The sequence below is a fragment of the Pteropus vampyrus genome, unplaced genomic scaffold (genome assembly GCF_000151845.1).
Source record: "Pteropus vampyrus isolate Shadow unplaced genomic scaffold, Pvam_2.0 Scaffold147, whole genome shotgun sequence".
Lineage (NCBI taxonomy): Eukaryota > Metazoa > Chordata > Mammalia > Chiroptera > Pteropodidae > Pteropus > Pteropus vampyrus.
This window is the reverse complement of record NW_011888928.1, coordinates 1597874-1615330: the sequence shown is the minus strand read 5'-3', so window position 1 is coordinate 1615330 and position 17457 is coordinate 1597874. Positions and strand designations below refer to the sequence as shown.

General features: G+C 51.9%; 1 protein-coding gene and 1 pseudogene across 8 annotated transcripts in view; both read right to left on the bottom strand.

Annotated features, from left to right (window-relative positions):
* ZNF335 (zinc finger protein 335) overlaps positions 1-17457 on the bottom strand; it is a 20688-nt gene extending 3231 nt beyond the window's left edge. For 3 of the 8 annotated variants that reach the window (XM_011369315.2, XM_023536027.1, XM_023536031.1), the window contains exons 1-20: positions 17331-17457; positions 16408-16658; positions 14820-15060; positions 13958-14035; positions 13409-13714; positions 13184-13315; positions 12194-12337; positions 10740-10992; positions 10479-10656; positions 9332-9444; positions 7857-7875; positions 7616-7732; positions 7454-7530; positions 7208-7368; positions 6196-6428; positions 5058-5154; positions 4831-4925; positions 2183-2442; positions 1147-1258; positions 696-1070 (exon numbers count right to left, since the gene is read on the bottom strand). In XM_011369315.2, coding sequence (XP_011367617.1) covers positions 696-1070; positions 1147-1258; positions 2183-2442; positions 4831-4925; positions 5058-5154; positions 6196-6428; positions 7208-7368; positions 7454-7530; positions 7616-7732; positions 7857-7875; positions 9332-9444; positions 10479-10656; positions 10740-10992; positions 12194-12337; positions 13184-13315; positions 13409-13714; positions 13958-14035; positions 14820-15060; positions 16408-16608 — 3192 coding nt within the window. In that variant the 5' untranslated portion in view covers positions 16609-16658; positions 17331-17457. Of the gene's footprint in view, positions 1-695; positions 1071-1146; positions 1259-2182; positions 2443-4830; positions 4926-5057; positions 5155-6195; positions 6429-7207; positions 7369-7453; positions 7531-7615; positions 7733-7856; positions 7876-9331; positions 9445-10478; positions 10657-10739; positions 10993-12193; positions 12338-13183; positions 13316-13408; positions 13715-13957; positions 14036-14819; positions 15061-16407; positions 16659-17330 lie in introns of those variants that run through there. The other 5 variants (XM_023536029.1, XM_023536030.1, XM_011369316.2 and 2 more) reach the window with 5 other exon arrangements.
* LOC111745181 lies at positions 5844-5962 on the bottom strand (annotated as a pseudogene).

Sequence of the window (17457 nt, the reverse complement as noted above, 5' to 3'; positions counted from 1 at the left end):
GGGGGTGGGGGGTGGGGTGGGCATCAGCTGGGTCAGGACAGAGCTTCCGCACGCAGAGCCGACACAGAACCTACCCTCTGAAGTGGATCTGAGAGGAGCTGGGTAAGGTTTGGTGCTGTATGCTTGAAAGGGAAAAGCTATAGGTTCCATCATTAGGTCACGTGGAAAATCCTGTCCCTGCTTTCAGACTCAGTATACCCCTATGTAACACATGGATTTGGATGAAGTGACCTCTGAGGTCGCCCTCAGCCTGACATTCTAGGACCCAGCTTCCCTCACCGAGCTGCTGTGAGGATTCCGTGCAAGGTCGGAACTGAAAACGAAATCCTCAGGTGAAGGGAGGGAGCCCCCAAACTGTACCGTGAACTAGCCCTGGAACGGCCTTTGAACTCCATACCTGCCACATTTTCAACAACTTGAATTTCCCCAAGTGCAGCTCATGCTGCCACACCACCTGTGACGTCTCCTAGCACCGAGTCCACTTGACTTGTTCCCTGCCATGTGCACTGTTCACTCTGGGGTCACTGTTGGGCATCAGTTACATGTCCAGTCTCCCTCCCCGCAGACTGAGCCCCCTGAGAGCCTTGCTGAGTCACTTCTGACTAGAGAGGAGCAGAGGGCTAGCTCAAGGCAGTGCTCAGTCAAGGTTTCTTAACCAAGTGAGTGCCAGCAGAGGAACAGGGGGCGGTACCTACCCGGACCTCGGGCCACTGGCGGGCGCTGAAGGGGCAGTCGGGGCACTTGAAGGCACTCGGCCCGGCGTGGGCCCGTTTGTGACTCTCCATCTCAGCTCGCCCAGGGAAGGCCTCTGCACAAATCTTGCAAGAGAACTTCTTTGACGATGCAGTGGCTGCAGATGGCGATGAGGGGGGCGCTACCAGGCCCAGGGCTTTGCTGGCTGTAGGAGGTGGGGAGGCAGAGCCCTGAGGGTCCCCTAGCGGGTGAGTCCTGGCTGGAGAGGGGGGCTCAGGACCGTCTCTGGGTGGCCCCCCACATTGCAGCAGGGGCCACTTTGTTGCAGAGGGCAGGGCATCAGGACTTGGGAAGGAAATGGAGCCATCTGCAGTCAGCTGTGGAGAGATGGGAGCATGAGGTACTGAGGAGGGAAGGGTAGGAAATGGGGTGGGGTGAGCTGCCCAGCCTCACCTCGATGTGATGCAGCTGGGTCCCGTCGGCTGCCATGATGTAGTGGGCGCCAGATTCCTTCAGGGTGTCACTCACAACCACAGCCTGGGCTGCCTCCCCTGGGGGCTCCTCACTGTGGGCACAGAGGGAAGGGGTGATTCATGCTTCTGGGAGGGGAAAGGAGTCCCCTCCCCCAAGGAAGTCATCAAGTGAGGGGTTACTGCACTGCAGACGGACTCGTGGACTGCATCCTGGCTTGGCCCTTTACCAGCTAAACCTCTACTGTCTCTTCCGTAAATAGTGACCAGGTGTCCAAAAGTATTGTCCTGCTCAGAAGTGGTAAGAAGCAGCGAGGCAGAGGGCCCCACAGGCCAGCCTAAGTCTGGCCAAGTGGGAGAGGCAGGGCTGACAAGTACTCACATCCTAAAAGTAAAAGGCAGGTGCCAAGAGGCTGGGCTGCCCAGGCACTGGCCCAGTGATCTTGACTCCCATCTCAGCTGAAGAGTTTGGTATTTGGATTCACGACTTCCTTAGACTACCCAGGAGTTTGGTCAACAAACAAATGATAAACATTTCTGCCCCCAACTCGCTCAGTGTGGAAGAAGCCGAGTGTCAGGCCTCCGATGCCAGCAAGGAGCCTGAGCTTGCTCTGAAGGTCAAAACTGGAAAACACCTCTGGAATCATCCAGAACAAAGAGCACATAGGCTTTGGAACCAAAGGGAGCAGGGTTCAAATCCTCACCTACTGCATGTCTCACCTTAGGTGAGTTACTTAAACTCTGTAGTCAGTTTCCTCATTTGTAAAATAAGGGAAACATGGATCTCATGGGAATGGCTTACATGAGTTCATGAATGTCAAGTGCCTGGAACATTTAAGTGGCCAAAACATAGTAGCTTCTGCCTTCCTGAGAAGGACGCGACTCCCTTACGGCCACTTTATATGTATTAGGATTTCCACCTCCTGCCGACTAGGCTTGGATGGGCAGGGTCCTCATCTGACTTCCCCCCAGAATACCTGTAACTGCCTGAAGGAGGCCTTGCAGATGGCAGGTCTTACCTGTAAGGTGTGCCAGGAGCTGATGTCCCCTCTTCCATAGGGGGTGCTGTGATGACGCTGTAGCCAGCCGCGCCAAATGGACCGGGTGCCAGGGTGATCTGCTGTAGGTCAGGGGTGCCTATCTGGCTCTCGGCTGCCACACCGCCTCCCGGCTCTGCCACATGGAGGGTTACCACTTGTGGAGTGGCACTTGCTGGGGAGGGCTGCCCACCAGGGGATGCTAAATCTGCTTCCGCATCCTCTGACTTCACCACAGCCACCTGCGATGGCACCAATGGGCATTTTGAGCAGGGTCTGTTGTAAAGGAGCTGGTGTTCAAGGCCCTTTGCTATCTCAGGGTCTCAAAACTCACCAGGCTCTGGCCAGACCCAGTGCCGCCACCACCCATTTGTACAACCCCAACACCCTGGATTTCCAAATCCCACCCAGCTACTGGAAATAGACTTAACGAGACCAGGGTAGTGACACTGCCCATCAGGGGCCTCGGGCAATCAATGTCTGGAGACAGTTTTTGGTTGTCGCAACTGGCATTTATGGGGTAGAGGTCAGGACTGCTAAATGTCCCACAACGCACAGGATGGCTCCACAACAAAATTATCTGGCCCAAAGTGCCAAGGTTGAGAAATCTTGGGATAGAGGGACAAGAGGCAAAGTATTTAAGAAAAAAAAAAGGTCAAGAGCTTGATCTCACATCCTACTCTAAAGTCTGCTTCAAATGGATTAAAGACTGAAATGTAATAATAAAACTCTAAAAATATGAAGAGAAAATGTGGATAAGTATTTTTATAGGAATAGTTTTCTAATCATGACAGAAAGAAATGCTAGAAGCTACAGAAAGACAAACTGTAAAATGAAATCAGAAAACTAAGGAATGGGAGGTGGGTTGGTGTGATCTAACAATTTGTAGGAGAGATAAAAGGTGTACTTCCTTCATATACAAAGAGCTCTTGCAAAGCAGTAATAAAAAAACCTAACAATTTAATTAAAAATTAAATCGATATAAGACACAAAAAGGTGGGTCAGAGAATAAAATGGTCTACGAACATACAAAAAGTTCAATCTTATGAGCATAAATCATAAATTATGATTCACAAAATTATAATTTATGACCATGAAATATACTTGTTACACAGAAGGTTTATGAGCACCTAAAAATATATGTGTACTAAAGCACTGCCTTGAGTTAATGAAAAACTGGAAAAAACGCAACCAATCAAGGACTGACTAAACTTTAGAACAAGTGTATGATGGAAGGATGTGGAGGTGTGATTTGGAGATTTTTAGGAAGATCTGCATGTGCCAGCCAGGCCGTGCCTCCCGTACTGCTGAGTGAAGAAGGAACAGGTTGTCGAGATGCACAGTGCAATCCCATTTTTTAAGGAACAAAAGGTCTATGTGTTAGTGTCCATATGGACAAAACTGGAGAAATACTTAACCCATTAACAGTGGTTACCTGAGGGAAGGGAGGACCATTAAGGACTTTCGCCTTATGTCTAGAACATTTCTTAATGTTCACTTTATTTTTTTATTGGCCTATATTTCTGTAATCAGAAAAAAACCCCAACGTGCATGATACGAACATGAGAAAACAGATCAACGGTACATCTAGAAATAGACTCCTATCCATGCAGGAATCTAGAACATGATAAAGGGGACATTCCGAACCATGGGGGAAGATTATTTGATATACTGCACTGGACAACTTTTGGAATAAAAAGTTAGTCCCCTGCCTTTCTGCATACACTCAAAATAAATTGGAGTGAGGGTTTAAGTGTAAAAAGTGAAACTCTAAGAAAAAAGTACAAATCAATGTTTATACAGTCTTGGGGTTACAGTCTAGGGATGATACCAACGGCAAAAATGATAAAAGGCTGATACATTTAACTATCTAAAAATGTAAGATTTCTCTATACCCCAAACACCAAGAGCTAAATCCTATGGAGATGTCTGGGTCCAAAGCCAGGCTCCCCTCTCCATGTTCTGTATGTGGCCCAGCCCCCAGCAGCACATTATTGCTCCAAGTTCCTGGAATTTATCATTCTAAATACACACACTACGTGTTTTCAAAGGCTGGGAGACAGGAGGCAGGCAGAAACTTCTCCCTGTCTTTGAGAAGTATAGGGAGATGCAGGGGTAAAGGAGGCAGGGGGGAAGCTGATCCCAGGCAGCAGAGTGGAGGAGGGAGAAGATGATGAACTTGGGGGTACATATGTGGGCTTGAGTTGCATGGACAAGAGAGAGGTCTGAGCTGAAGAAAGCCTTGGAATCCTCATGTTGTATAAGGTGTCATGAATGAGGGCACTAAGCTAGATAAGAAGCTAGTTCAGACCCACAGGAACAGGGAGGCCACAGAGCTAGGAGGAAAATCAAACAAAAGGGCCCCAGAAGGCATGGAAGTGGTGCTCACTGCTCAGCATGGCAGAGGTCACTGGCGACTCTGAAGAATGGAACGGGAGACCCTCTGACCTCCCCGCCCTCCCAGGGCTTCCTGGCATGTGCCCAGTGGATGTCAATGGGTCTGTCTCCCTAATTGGAAGCTCCCCAAGGGTGGGGATGTCTGTCTCATCGCTCTCCTCTCCTCTCAGTGTCCAGCGCAGAGATGGCACCTAAGGTACCTGGGCAGGGGAAGAGGTCCCCAGCTGGCTCACCTGCAAGGCGGCGCCCCCCAGTTCCCGCTGAGCACTCATGTTCAGCAGCAGATCCAAGGCTGTCTGTGTGGCCATAGCGGTTGACTCCTCAGCTCCTGGGGTAGGCGGGACCTTAGAAACGGCTAGAAAACTGGTACCCAATGACCCCCTTCCTATCTTTCAGCCCCCACTAGCCCAAGCCCTGCCCCTGCCCAGCACCCTGGCTCTTACCCGACCTTAGAGCTCACCTTGCTGATAGATGATGGTGGCGCCACCCAGGGTGTCAGAACAGAGCAGTGGGGGGGCCTCAGGTGGCTGTAAAGGTGCTGCCTCTGGGGGGACCTGCTGGGTGGGGACATGGCCAACCCTGAGAGAGGGCAGCTCTGATTCAAGCGCCATTTACCAAGCCCCGCTTGTGTGTTGGGCACTTTATATCTGTTGGCCTGTTTCATCTTCACAACGACTTTTCAAAATATTTGCCAACTCAATATTACAGATTAACTGGCTGAGGCTCAAAGAAGTGAAGCATCTGGCTTAAGATCTCACAACTAGTAAGCAGAACTGGGACTTGAACACAAGACTGTCTGATTTCAGAGCCTGTGTTCCATCAGCACACAGGTCCATCTTTTGGTGCGGGAGTCGGGAAGCAACGTACTCCGCTACAGGACTATATTTCTCAGTCTCCCCTGCAGTTAGGTAAAGTATGGCCACATGGCTGAGCAGGAGTTTCTGGTAAAGTTCACGAGGAAGACAGATGGATAGATGGTAGGCATCCTTCTTGCCCTTCCCCCATTTTTTCCTCCCGTTTCTTGCCCAGGATGTGGCTAGGAAGGCTGGAGCTCCTGCAGCTATACTGAATCATGAGGCAACCACAAAGATGGAAGTCATATGCCTAAGAGGGCTGGGAAAAAATATGGAGAGAGCTTGGTCCCTGATGACTGACCATGGAGCTGTCACACCAGCCCTGGACTGCTGACTTTTGAACTTCTTTTACATGAGAGAATAATAAACTAGTACCACAATTTTTTTTTTTACGCCTACAGCACCTGATATTCCTAAGTGGTCTCCCATCCAAGTACTAACCAGGCCTGACCTTGCTTAGCTTCTGAGATCAGATGGGATCGGGCTTGTTCAGGGAGGCATGGCCGTAGACTAGTACCACAATTTAACTACTGATATTCCCATTCTCTTATTACTAGCACTAGAAAGCCACTCCTATTCTGAGCTCAAGGCTGGCATGTCTGTGACCTCAACTGGTCTTTACCACAATCCAGAGCAGAGATCACTTTGTTGTACCCAATGTGCAAATGAGGATGGATATCACACTGTCATCCCAGGCCATGCCCCCAAGCCCCTTCTGTCTGCTGCCTGCTTGGCTAAGCTTACCTCGGGAGGTCCTAGGGAGCTGGCGGGTGGTCCAGGGGCTGTACTGTGCTGTTGCTTCAGCTCTTCAATCTGTTGCAGAGAGAAGAAGGGACGACGGCGGGAGGGGGGCTCCTCAGGGTGGCGCCGCCCCCACTCCTCGAAGCTGCTTGCGTGTCGGCACCGGACGTGCAGGCGTAGATTCTTCTTGTGCCGTGTGCTGAAGTGGCAGTACTCACAAGCAAAGGGCTTGGCCCCTGTAGGCACACGTGGGGGAATGCTTGCTCCTGCCCACCCCCTTGTCTGCCCTCTTCCCTCTCCTGGAAGCCTACCATAACCCTAAGGACCTCTCCAACTGATTAACTCCCAGTGACTGCTTTAACTCAGGCAAACGCCTGCCGCTGTCCATGGTGGTGAGCCAGCAGAGAAGCCAGGTCGGCGCTCTGCACTCAGTTTTCCTGCGAGTGCCTATTTTTAAGGTCACATGACTACACACTCCTTTTATGAATCACTGGACCCCAGGTAGACAGGAAGCGGGCGAAGGGAGGCCCTGGCTTCCTTTCTCTAAACTTCCTAGTGTGCCTGCCAGAAGGCTGGGCACCAAGGAGAAGAAAGAACCAACTTTTGTTGTACACCTTCTGTGGGGCAAGAATATGATTCATGCTATTTCTGCTACTTCATCTGCCGAGGGAAGGGCCTATCTAAGACCTGACTCTAGCCCCAGCACTCAGCAGAGACAGGGCTCAGAGAAGGAACAGAACTCACTTTTATAATCACCAAAGGGTAGGTACTTCTTATTTCCCCATTTCACAGCTAAGGAAGGCTCAGGAAAAGTGACTGGCCCAGAGCCACCCTGAGAGTACTGGGCTGAGCTGGAACTGGAGCTAAGGTTAGAGAGTGATGCCCCCAAGAGAATTTCCTTTAGAATTAAAGGGTTCTGGCTGTGCTGCAGTGGGGAGAGGGGGACAGAGCTGAGCCTCTGACTGTGGGCCACGGTGAGTTAAGGGCTGACAGGGAGGGGTGCAGCTGGCCTGACCAGTGTGCTTGACAGCCACGTGAGACAGCAGGAAGTCCTCCCGGAAGGTGCGATAGGGGCAAAAGCTGCATTTGAAGGGCTTGTCACTGACATGGGACAGCTGGTGGTTCAGCAGTGCCTTCTTGTCCTCGCAAACAAACTCGCAGAACTCACACTTGAATCTGGGGGTGGTCAGAGGGAGGGCAGCTCAGCGGTAGGGTGAAGGTGGGGGTTGCTCCAGCCCCAGAGGCCTCCCAGAGAGTATACCTGCGGTTGGCAACAGCCTGGATGTGTGTGAGCAGGTGCATCTTGAAGGTGTAGCGCTTCTTAAAGGACTTTCCGCACTGTAAGGGGTGGGCTGAGTTGGGTAGTGGATCACCCTAGGAAGCCCCCGGCCCCCACTCCTGCCCAGCCTTCGGCCCCACCCACCTTGTCACACATGTGGGGCTTCTCAGTGCTGTGTGTCTTCATGTGCTGCGTGAGTCTCTTCTGCATGGGGTAGACACGACCACACACGGGGCAGGGGAAGGAGCTCAGCTTTGGGGTCTGGAGAGGGACAAGAGGGGACCGAATGGAGAAAGAGAAGCGGGGGAGAGACCTCGTTTCCTGCCCCCACGCCCACAAGCAGCCCTCAAGTAGCTCCCTTCCCAGGCCAGGGACCCAGACTTACCGGATCTGGCCTCTTCTTCCTGGGGGAGGAAGGTACAGGAGTTAGACCATCACTTCCCCAAGCCCACCCCAGACTGTCTAGCATGGACCAGACCCCAGACCCTGTCTCAGCCCTGAGTGTCCCTACTCTCCACCCAAGCCCCTTTCTCTCAGACCGCTATTTCCCAATCCCCAGCAAGAGTTCGCTGGGGAAAATGCTAAGAGGGTACTATAAGTTCTATACTTCACTATGTTTGGGAATGGTGCATTCTTTCTCTCACACAGTCACAAAATACATTTGCATTTTAAAGGCTCTGAGAAGTCCTGCAGGAAATAATGCTGTTAAACTAGTAAACCTGTTATCCCTAATCCTGCTTGGACACAAAACTCCCTTCCTTTTTTTTTTCCTTAAGAAAACCTATAAGCATTTTGGAGAGCTGGCTTTCCCACAAACACAGCATCTGGAGTTTCGCAGTTAGAACTCGGAGGCTGCTTACAGAGCACACCGCCGCTCCTTGGACTTGGGAACTGCCTACAGAACAAACGGTCTCTCTGTGCTGTTTGATTTCTGTTCAGTAATCCCAAAGCTTTTGTTCTACAAGCCTGAACTGGAACTAGGACACTGACAGATGCCTATTCACATGTTAGCCATAGTTTTTGTATCATAGCCCCATTTGCTGACCACTGAGTCAGCCCACTGTTGAAAAATCCAGTTGTCCCCAACAATCAGAAAATGAATAAAGTGTATATCTGTTGATTCGATACATTTATATATTGCAATATGAAAAAAAAAAAAAAGAATGGGGTAAGTCCATAATCTAGTTTCCCTAGCAACCATTCTCCTTTTAAAAATCTTGCCCACCCCTCGCCTCCCCATCCCCCAACTCCTGCCAGCAAGTCTTTGGTTCATATTGAGAGCTACTATTCTGATTTGCAAATTATATATGAATAAGATTCTATTTTAATTTTTTTTGGAATTTTTGTTAACAAGTCCACCTTGTAGATCCCTATACCTAATCTCTACTCACTCCCCACCTCCTTCCCGTGAAGCTAACTCCTTCCTAAAGCTGCAGATTGAAGTATAATTCAGAGAGGTATCACTAGGCCCCTGAAGATTTTTGTCTGGCCACCCACTTGTCCTAAGTCTGCCTTTTCGGTGTCATGAAAGATGAGTGTGGACCTAGAATCTGGAAGATCTTTAGATCATTTACTGAGCCCCTTCAGGCACACAATTTCCTTTAATCTCCTCACCAATGACTGTCACCACCTTACAGATGGGAAACTAAAGGTCATAGCAAGGAAAAAACTAAGGGACCTCAAGGCCCTGCTACTGCCCTCTTCTGAGCCAAGTCATCTGGGATGAGTGGCCTTACCTTTCCAATGTCTGTAAAGTGCTACAAATGGCTGGCCCTGAGCACGTGCTCACTAACTAGGAACCATGGACATCCTGGGCCTCCACTTTCCCACCCCGGCCCCATCCCACTCACACCCACTGACCGGTCCCTGCTGTGCACAGCTGCATGCCGGATGACGTCCTTCCGGTAGACGCTGGTATAGCTGCATTCGTCACACTTGTAGGGCTTACTGCCCACATGGTTGAACATGTGCTCCTGGGAGAGAGACAAAAGGACAGTGGGCTGAGCTCGGCCTCCGCTGCTGCTGCACCTCACCACAGCCCTAGAGCTACCGTGGGAGCAGGCTCACAGAATGAGGGAGTGCTGCCAGGGTCAGGGCCTGTAAGGGTTGCGGACTCTCCCCATTGAGAGCACCTGCTCTGTACCACACTGCCCACTGACCATTTGATAGAGGAGGATACTGAGGCTCAGAGTAAAGTGACTTATCATAGTCCCAGAGTGACCTTGTGAATTTGGAGCTGAACCCAGGTTGCAGAGCTCCATAGTCTACACCCTCCCCACTGAAGTATGGGACAGCCCCCTTGCCCCCCACTATTAGGGTTCTAGAAAACAACTTCCAGGTCATGAGTCCCTATCTGAAGAGGATGCATGGCATGCAAAAAGCACAGGGGTTCTGGCCATCTGTGTTTGAAGACCGCCCCACCCCCCCATCCCCAATGACAGCCAACTTGCTGCCTCATTTTGTTCCAGCCAAGCTGCAGTTTCCTGAGTCGGTAAAATGAGACTATTGACACCTCTGACCTCCTGAGCTGCATGAGGCCTAAATGAGAGTGGCCTCCGAGGCTTGGGTAGTGGGCAAAAGGTGGCTCGGGGCTGCTGCAGGCCCACACCACACATTTGGGTTAATGAGAAAAAGGAGCCCCTCTTGAGACATGTTACTGCTATCTGCTGGAAAATTTTTAGCATACTGAATTAGATAAAACCAGCGTTACTGCCATCTGCTGGCTATGGTGGTGAACGAGCAAACTATGCTGCCCACCATGCAAACAGCATCCCTAAAGATGCGATGCTGCTTTGCAGTGTGAGTGAGGCATGCAAAACAGCCCCTGACGACTCAGATGTGTGCTCCTCGAAGCAGCAGTAGTGGGTGCCAGGGAAGGCCCTGTTAACCACTTCTTCTCAGCGCCACCAGTCAGGTTTTGCCTTCTCTCATGCAGCCTCTTTTCTTCTACCATGCCCTGTGCCTTCCCTTTCCCAGCCACTTTCCTTTCCAGCTACAACTCACGAACCTTGAGTGAGGACCAGCGGCGGGAGCGATAGCTGCACTGCAGGCACTTGAAGAGCTGGGGGTCTCCGGCCTCATGGGAGTTTACGTGGAAGCGCAGGTCCTCATGGGATAGGAAGCGGGAGCCACAGATGCGGCACAGAAAGGGCCGCAGAAGTGGTTTGGGTGACTTATAATAATACCTGCCAGGAGGGTGTTGAGGAGAGGTCTGGCTGGGCTGGGGCCACTTGGCTGCCTCCCCAACCCTCATCTCTGTTCCACTTACTTGCGGTATTTCTTGCCTAGGAAGCGCCTGGAGGGTCGGCCACGGCGGCGGGGTGGGGTGTCAGGCTCCTCCTGGCAGGAGGGTGCTGTGTTCTCTGCATCTGACTGGCTCACACTGGGCTCCACGGGAACCCTACCCGTCTTGCCCAAGGCCACCAGGCGTCCTGGGCCTGAGGAGCTGGGTGCCTCAGGGTCCTGTGGCTCCGGAGGGTTCTGTCCGCTCTGGGAAGTCACTAGAGGCTCTCCTTCCACACCTGCCACAGATGTGCCAGGTCACAAATCAGCCACAACACACCAGGACAAATGTGGGCAGGTGTGACAGCGGCCAAAATATATCCCCCTTATACATTGTCATAGTCCACTAACTGGCACGTCAGGTCATGGGACAGATAGGGACAGCCTGTGTACAGATAGAGGGCAGTGTGGACACATATCCCTCCTCTTGCCGCTGACATGCTGTCAGCACAGCATGACTTAAATGTGACAGTCTAGAGCAGCAGCAAGAGCGCTGGGGACCCTTCCCAGTAAGATCTGCTAGGTAGGTTCTGCTCATCAATCACTTGTGTGTCCTCAGGCAAAGCCACTCTCTCTCTAGGTCTCAATTTCCTCATTTGGTTAATGGAGATGACAACTGCTCCACTGACCTGACAAGAGCAACAGCGGCACTTTAACCCCATTGGTTTTCTCTAGGGAGCCTGGGTGGCTGGAGAACAGATGGGAGTAAACACATCAATAGTCTTTCAATATAATGTTCTCTTGATTGGGGTGCTAGTTTATAGAGTGTTCACCTTGTGAAGATTCAATGAGTTGTGCCTGGAAGTGTGCTTTTCCACACATATAACTCAGTAAAAAGTTATTTTAAAAAGGAGACAAAAAATGTAACAACTCTCAATTGCATATACAAAGCTACCATGTGCTTTCTGGTGTACACTTACACTTTAAAGCAATCCTAAAGGCAGATACTATCACCTGCATTCACAAAAAGGGAACAGGAGATTCAAGAGGCAAAGTAACATGCTCCAGGTTACATAGCTAGTAGGTGGCAGAGCTGGCATGCTTGCTCACGATAGGTCATTCCTTTCCCCAGCCTGTACTGCTCCAAGCCAATGCTCTTTGGATATAGTCTCAGGCCTCAGCCTTGTTGTCTTTTCGGTAATAATACTTAAAACTTATCTTACTAGTTCAGCTATACAGACTCAACCTTCTTCTGGGCTGTAACAACTTACCACTGAAAAGCCTTTCCATAAGGCTGATATATGATTTCTTAATTCAAGGTTTTTCCTCAAGCCTGGTTTGGGAGAGATTTCCCCTTTATCAAAGAGACCTGCAGGTCACCCCAGCTTGAGATATGCTGCTCTGCACTGCCCTCAGTCCCCAGGGTTCCACCAAAGCAAGCAGGGAAGGAGCCCACCCCTTGGCCCCACCCGCAGAGGCCCTCCCAAGACCAAGTCTCACCATCCGGGAGGTCTGTCTCCAGGCAGGGGAGCTTCCGGGGCCGGCCAGGTCTCCTACGGGGTCTCAGGGTACTGGGAGTGGGGCGCTGAGGTCGTAGCTGCCGGCCCCGGGGCTCATCTTCAGCTGGATTGTAGTCACTGTCTTCTGTGGGGACAGTAAGAAAAGGTGGCCATCAGTACTGGATCCACCCTTTCAGTCCCGATCCCTTGCCCCACTCATAGGACTACTTCTTGATCCCTGCTCACCCCTCCAAGCCCTCCAGGCAGCCCTCCTGATGCTCCTTGGCTGACGGTGTGCATCCCTTTCCAGGCCCCTGAAGTCCTTTCTCTGCACCTTTCCTGACACCTTGCCTTATACAACACCTTTATGTGAACTAGAAAAAGCTACCCTTTCCTCAACACACTTTACAGCCACTAAGAAAAAGAAATAGACATTTGAGTCTACAATCTTTGTATGACTGGCCAGAATCTATGACAATGCAAGAGCCAGTAACTAGATGTTGAGCCCTTGAAATATGCCTAGCCTAAACTGAGACATAATTAGGTGTAAGATACACACCCAATTTCAATTAGTATGAAAAAAAGTAAAATTAGTATGAAAAAAAGTAAAATAACTAATAATTTTTATGACTGCATACTACATAATATTCTAGATATAGAGTAAAATATATAATTAAACTTAATTTTACCTTTTCATTTTAAAAAAAACAAAACATGGCTACAAAGAAAAAGTACATATGTGGCTTGCATTCTATTTCTGTTGGACAAATGTGAATGCGGCCCTCTTAGAAGTGCTCTTTGTCAGTGCACAACCTGCACAACTGCACAGAGGTCCTGGTCCCAGGGCTCCAACTCCTCTGTTATACACTGAAGACACCTGTGGCTGCACCTGTACAAATTCCTTTTTCCTGGCTCTCCATGTGGGCCAGAAGGAGCTCAGTATTTATAGATGGGGGTAGAGGTAGCAGGCCTGGCAGCCATGGTGGCCTACCCTCCAGGTCGTCAATAGCACCAGCGTCCACAATGTCATCATCGTCTTCCTCCTCTGGTGCCTCTTCCTCCTGGGTCTTGGTGGAGGTGCCCCACTTCCGTGGACGTCCCTTCTTACTAGTTGCTGCTGCTGCTGAGGGGGCAGTAAAACAAGCTTCTATGTCTGGCTCTTGGCACCCCACCCTGACCTATGCAGTCTCAGCCAGGCAGGCAGCTATCAATGCACCTGGGCGGAAGTGTCTCTCCCGCATGTGGCGCAATAGTGTGGCCTTCGTGCTGCTCCGGTACTGACACATCTTGCACTTGAATTGCTGCACTACCACCACCTCCATCATGGCCTCCAGGCTCTGTAGGTCGGGCTCTTCAGTGCCAGAAGCTGGGGGAGGCTGTGCTGGGGAGCTGGGCCCACCCTGGGCTTCCTCAGGAGGCTCCAGGCACGTGGATGTGGATGTGGGGCCATCAGCCAGGGCCTCGATGGCTGCCAGACTGTGGGCCAGGGTGGAACTGGACATTGGTGATGCCATGGGGGCACCTGGGGGTGGATGAGGGAATCAGAGGGAAGAAGAGTAGAAGAGGAGGTTGGGCATGAGCTACAGCTGTCCTTCTGAGGCAGGCCCAGGGATCCTGGAACCCAACTCCCTACCAGAGTAACAGTGGGGAAACCGCGGCCCAGAGTAGTGGATAACCTGTCAAGATCACAGTGACTTTGTGGCAGAGCCTCTCCTATTCCTCCACCTACTGCAGGGCTCCCTAGGTCTGACGCCTAGGATCTTACCATCGTCTGGTCCCTGCAGGATCAGGTACCGTGTAGTCTCAGGCCCACCATCCTCAGCACTGGTCACAGTGATGCAGCCTGGGCAGACACGTGGGGAGGGAATTCCCAGCTAATAAACTGTCACTGCCCACACTCATTCTGGCTCACCCATGTGACTGTAAACCAGCTGCGAACCCCTCTGAGCTTCATTTGGCCCCCCCACCATTACCCACCCAAAGCAGGGATATTGGGGGTCTGGTTTGTGTGCCATGCCCGTCCAGGAGCCAGCCCACAGTTATACAGATGCCATGGCTACCCAGTTGCCCTGCCTTTGACCACTAAACCTGGAGAGTCACCCTCCTTCCTCTCCAAACTTGCCCAAGGTTAAGGCCCAGCTCCTGCACCACTTTCTTAGGGTTGGCTTTCCAGACCATCCCATGGCTTTTCCACCTGCTATGGCCTTTACGTGTATCATCAATAGACAGTACAGTGTGGTAAATCATGGCCCAACACTTGCTGGTGACAGTGGGTAAATTATTTTACATCCTTGGTGCCTCGAATTTCTCTACACTGTGAGGATAACAGTACCTACTTTTTGGGGTTCCTAGAAGGATTAAAAAGCTACTAAATGTAAAGTGTTTAGAACAGACCCCCAGTACAAAGTTAGGTGTTACCATTTCTGTACTGAGCACTTATCCCCTACCAAGCACTATGCTAAGAATTTTTCTGTGCTGTATCTTTACACCATTCACCACTATGTGACAGAGGTTATTGTTCCCACGTTACACATTCAGAGTAGTAGGGCTTTTTGCCTGAGTTTGCGCTGCTGGGCTCCACAGGGAAACCCCAGTGGGCAACTCTTGCCACCCTCTGCCCGACTCACTCTGGATGAGGTCGGGCCCAATGGTGGACTCAATGATCTTGTCGATGGCTGAACCCAGGTCCGAGGAAGAAGCTGTGCAGTCGGATACCAGCATGTTGGGGTCTGGGAGTGCGCTGGAGTGCACGAGGGCTGGGGGGCCCTCCGTCACCCCTGCCACTGGCCCATGGGATACAGAAGATGAATCGGGGAGGTAGCCATGGGGCAGGGGGTCTGTACTTGAGCTGCTCTCAGATACCTCCTCCTGGGGGGACAAGAAACAGGGAGAGAGGGAGTTTAGGAGTTGGGGATGGGGCAGGGGGTGCTGCCACCCACTAGACAGCGCTCCTCGGCTCAAGGACATGGTGAGTGGCATCGCCTACACCCTCAGCCTTATTGAGGACCAGTGCAAGAAGATCTCTAGTTGCAGAGCCCTCCAAGAACAAGTTTCAAAGTCCTTGGCTCTGGTCAAGTAAAGGGCCCAGCATCTCCCACATAACAGCCAAGAGGAGCTATTTTCATTGGGCTTTTGAATAAGCTGTTCCCTCTCTCTGAAATGCTTCCCAGCACTGCACCATGGCTAACTCCTACTCAGCTCTCTCACTGCCATTTAGCTGGTACCCCTTCTAGAAAGCTGACCCTAACTCCAAAGGCTAAGTTAGAACCTCTCCATCCTCTGTGCTGCAGTTGCCTGTGTCCCCCCATCATGGCACCATTAACTCTGCAAAGTTACATCTCCCAGGTCTGACTGTACCCTCCATAAGGTCTGGGACCACATGTGCCTTGTCCCCTGCTGTATCACCAAGGTCCAACTCAAGCTGGGCACATGGTAGGCCCACCTCTGCTGAATTAATGAAACTCCTGGACCCCAAAGTGATGTCTTGATAATAATAATGTGATGTCTTCAAAATGATCACTATCTTGCAGATGATAACAATGGTAATGGCTAATACGGAGTGTTTACTATGTGTTGAGCACTGTTTTAATTGCTTTGCACATATCAATTCATTTAATCCTCACACAAACCCTATTGGAGGCAGGTATAATCATCACTCCCAATTTTCAGGTGGGGAAACGGAGAGCTGGAAGTTGGGTAGCTTGTTCAAGACCACCAGGGAGATAGGGAAGTGGCAGAGACAGGAGGAAATGGTTTTAGGAGGTGTTTCCAAGAAAACGTCTGGTGAAGCTCACAGTAGAGCACCCTCAGAAGCAGGTGTTTTCGCTCCATTTTACAGATGGTAAGACAAAGGCTCAAAGAGGTACTTGGTGAATCAGAAGCAGAGCCAAAACTCGAACCAGGACACCTACATCTATCTCAAAGAGTGAAGGCAGTGAATAAGAGCAGTGATAAGACCGTATGTAGCCTAGATTTGAATCTTGGCTCTGTCAGTGTTCAGTGCCTCGGTTTCCTTTTCTGAGTCGTATGTGCCTTACAAGGTACGAGGCTTAAACAAGAAACTCCATGTTAGGGGCTCGGCGTGGTGCCTGACACACAGTAAACCAAAAACGAACATTAGTTATAAGCCAGCCTTGCTGGCTGCCTCCCCTTGGCTGCCAGGCATTGCTGCCCGTGGTCCCTGCCTCCACCCACGCCGGCCTGCACGGCCCATACCAGAGAGCTGCTGCCGCGATCCGAGCTTTGCCCCACGCCGGAGTCATCGGCCTCTGTTGGCCCTGGGGCGGCCACGGCGTCGCTGCTGTCGGCGGACACGGCTTCCGAGGTGCCCATACCCAAGCCGCTCTCAGAGGGCTCCTCCGGCTGGTCAGGCCCAGGGGCCGCGTCGCTACTACTCTCCACCTCGTTCTCCTCCATCGACTCCGGGGGCCGCCCGACAGCGGGGCGCGGGGTCTGGGGCCTTCACTCTGAGAGAAGAGGTAACGAGGACTGGTACAGGTGAGCCACCTTACCGGCGCCGGCAACCATGACCCACCCAGCTGCACTCGTGTGCCCATTTCGCAGGCACAAAGACTGAGTCTCCGACAGGGCGAGGCTTTCTCGTGTGTACAGAAGGGAGCTCCGGGCAAATATGACCGAGAAGCCTTGCCTCCCAGTCTAGGGACCTTCCCTATCCCCGGGAGGGTGGTCAAAGGCCGGTATGACCCTTCTCTTCTCCGCTCTACGATTCCCGTAGCGTGGTTCGCTCTAAGGGCCCCGTCCGGGCTCAGTGGTTCAGCCCTTCGGACCCCCGAGTTCCCCCGGGTGCAGGGACGGTGGTACAGCCCACGGGCCCCCCTTGGTCAGCAGCTTGCTCCCCCTTCCCCTAGTTCCCATGCGGAGGGGGCTGACAGCTACGGTCCCGGGGCCTGGCGACTCGGGGCTGTCCCCGGCGCTGCCTGCGCTCCAGGCCCGACGCCATCTTGTGGCAGCGCTGGGTTTCCGCTCAGGCAAGTGCGAGAGCGACTAAAGGGCCTGGGACCCCGGGGCCCTGTTTGGACAGCCCCGCCGGCTGGGACCTTGCCGCCGAGTATCCCCGCAGTGTGGACCCACTTCACGGTACGGTGCAGTGGGCCGACCTGAATCTACCTGACACTCACCTGACACTTTTGTAGCCGCGTTCTTCTCCGACTCCGGCATCGACGAAGTCGCCATCTTCTTTACCACGCTGCGGAGGGACCCACCGGCCTAGCGTGGGCCGGAACTACTTCCTACGCCGACCTAGAG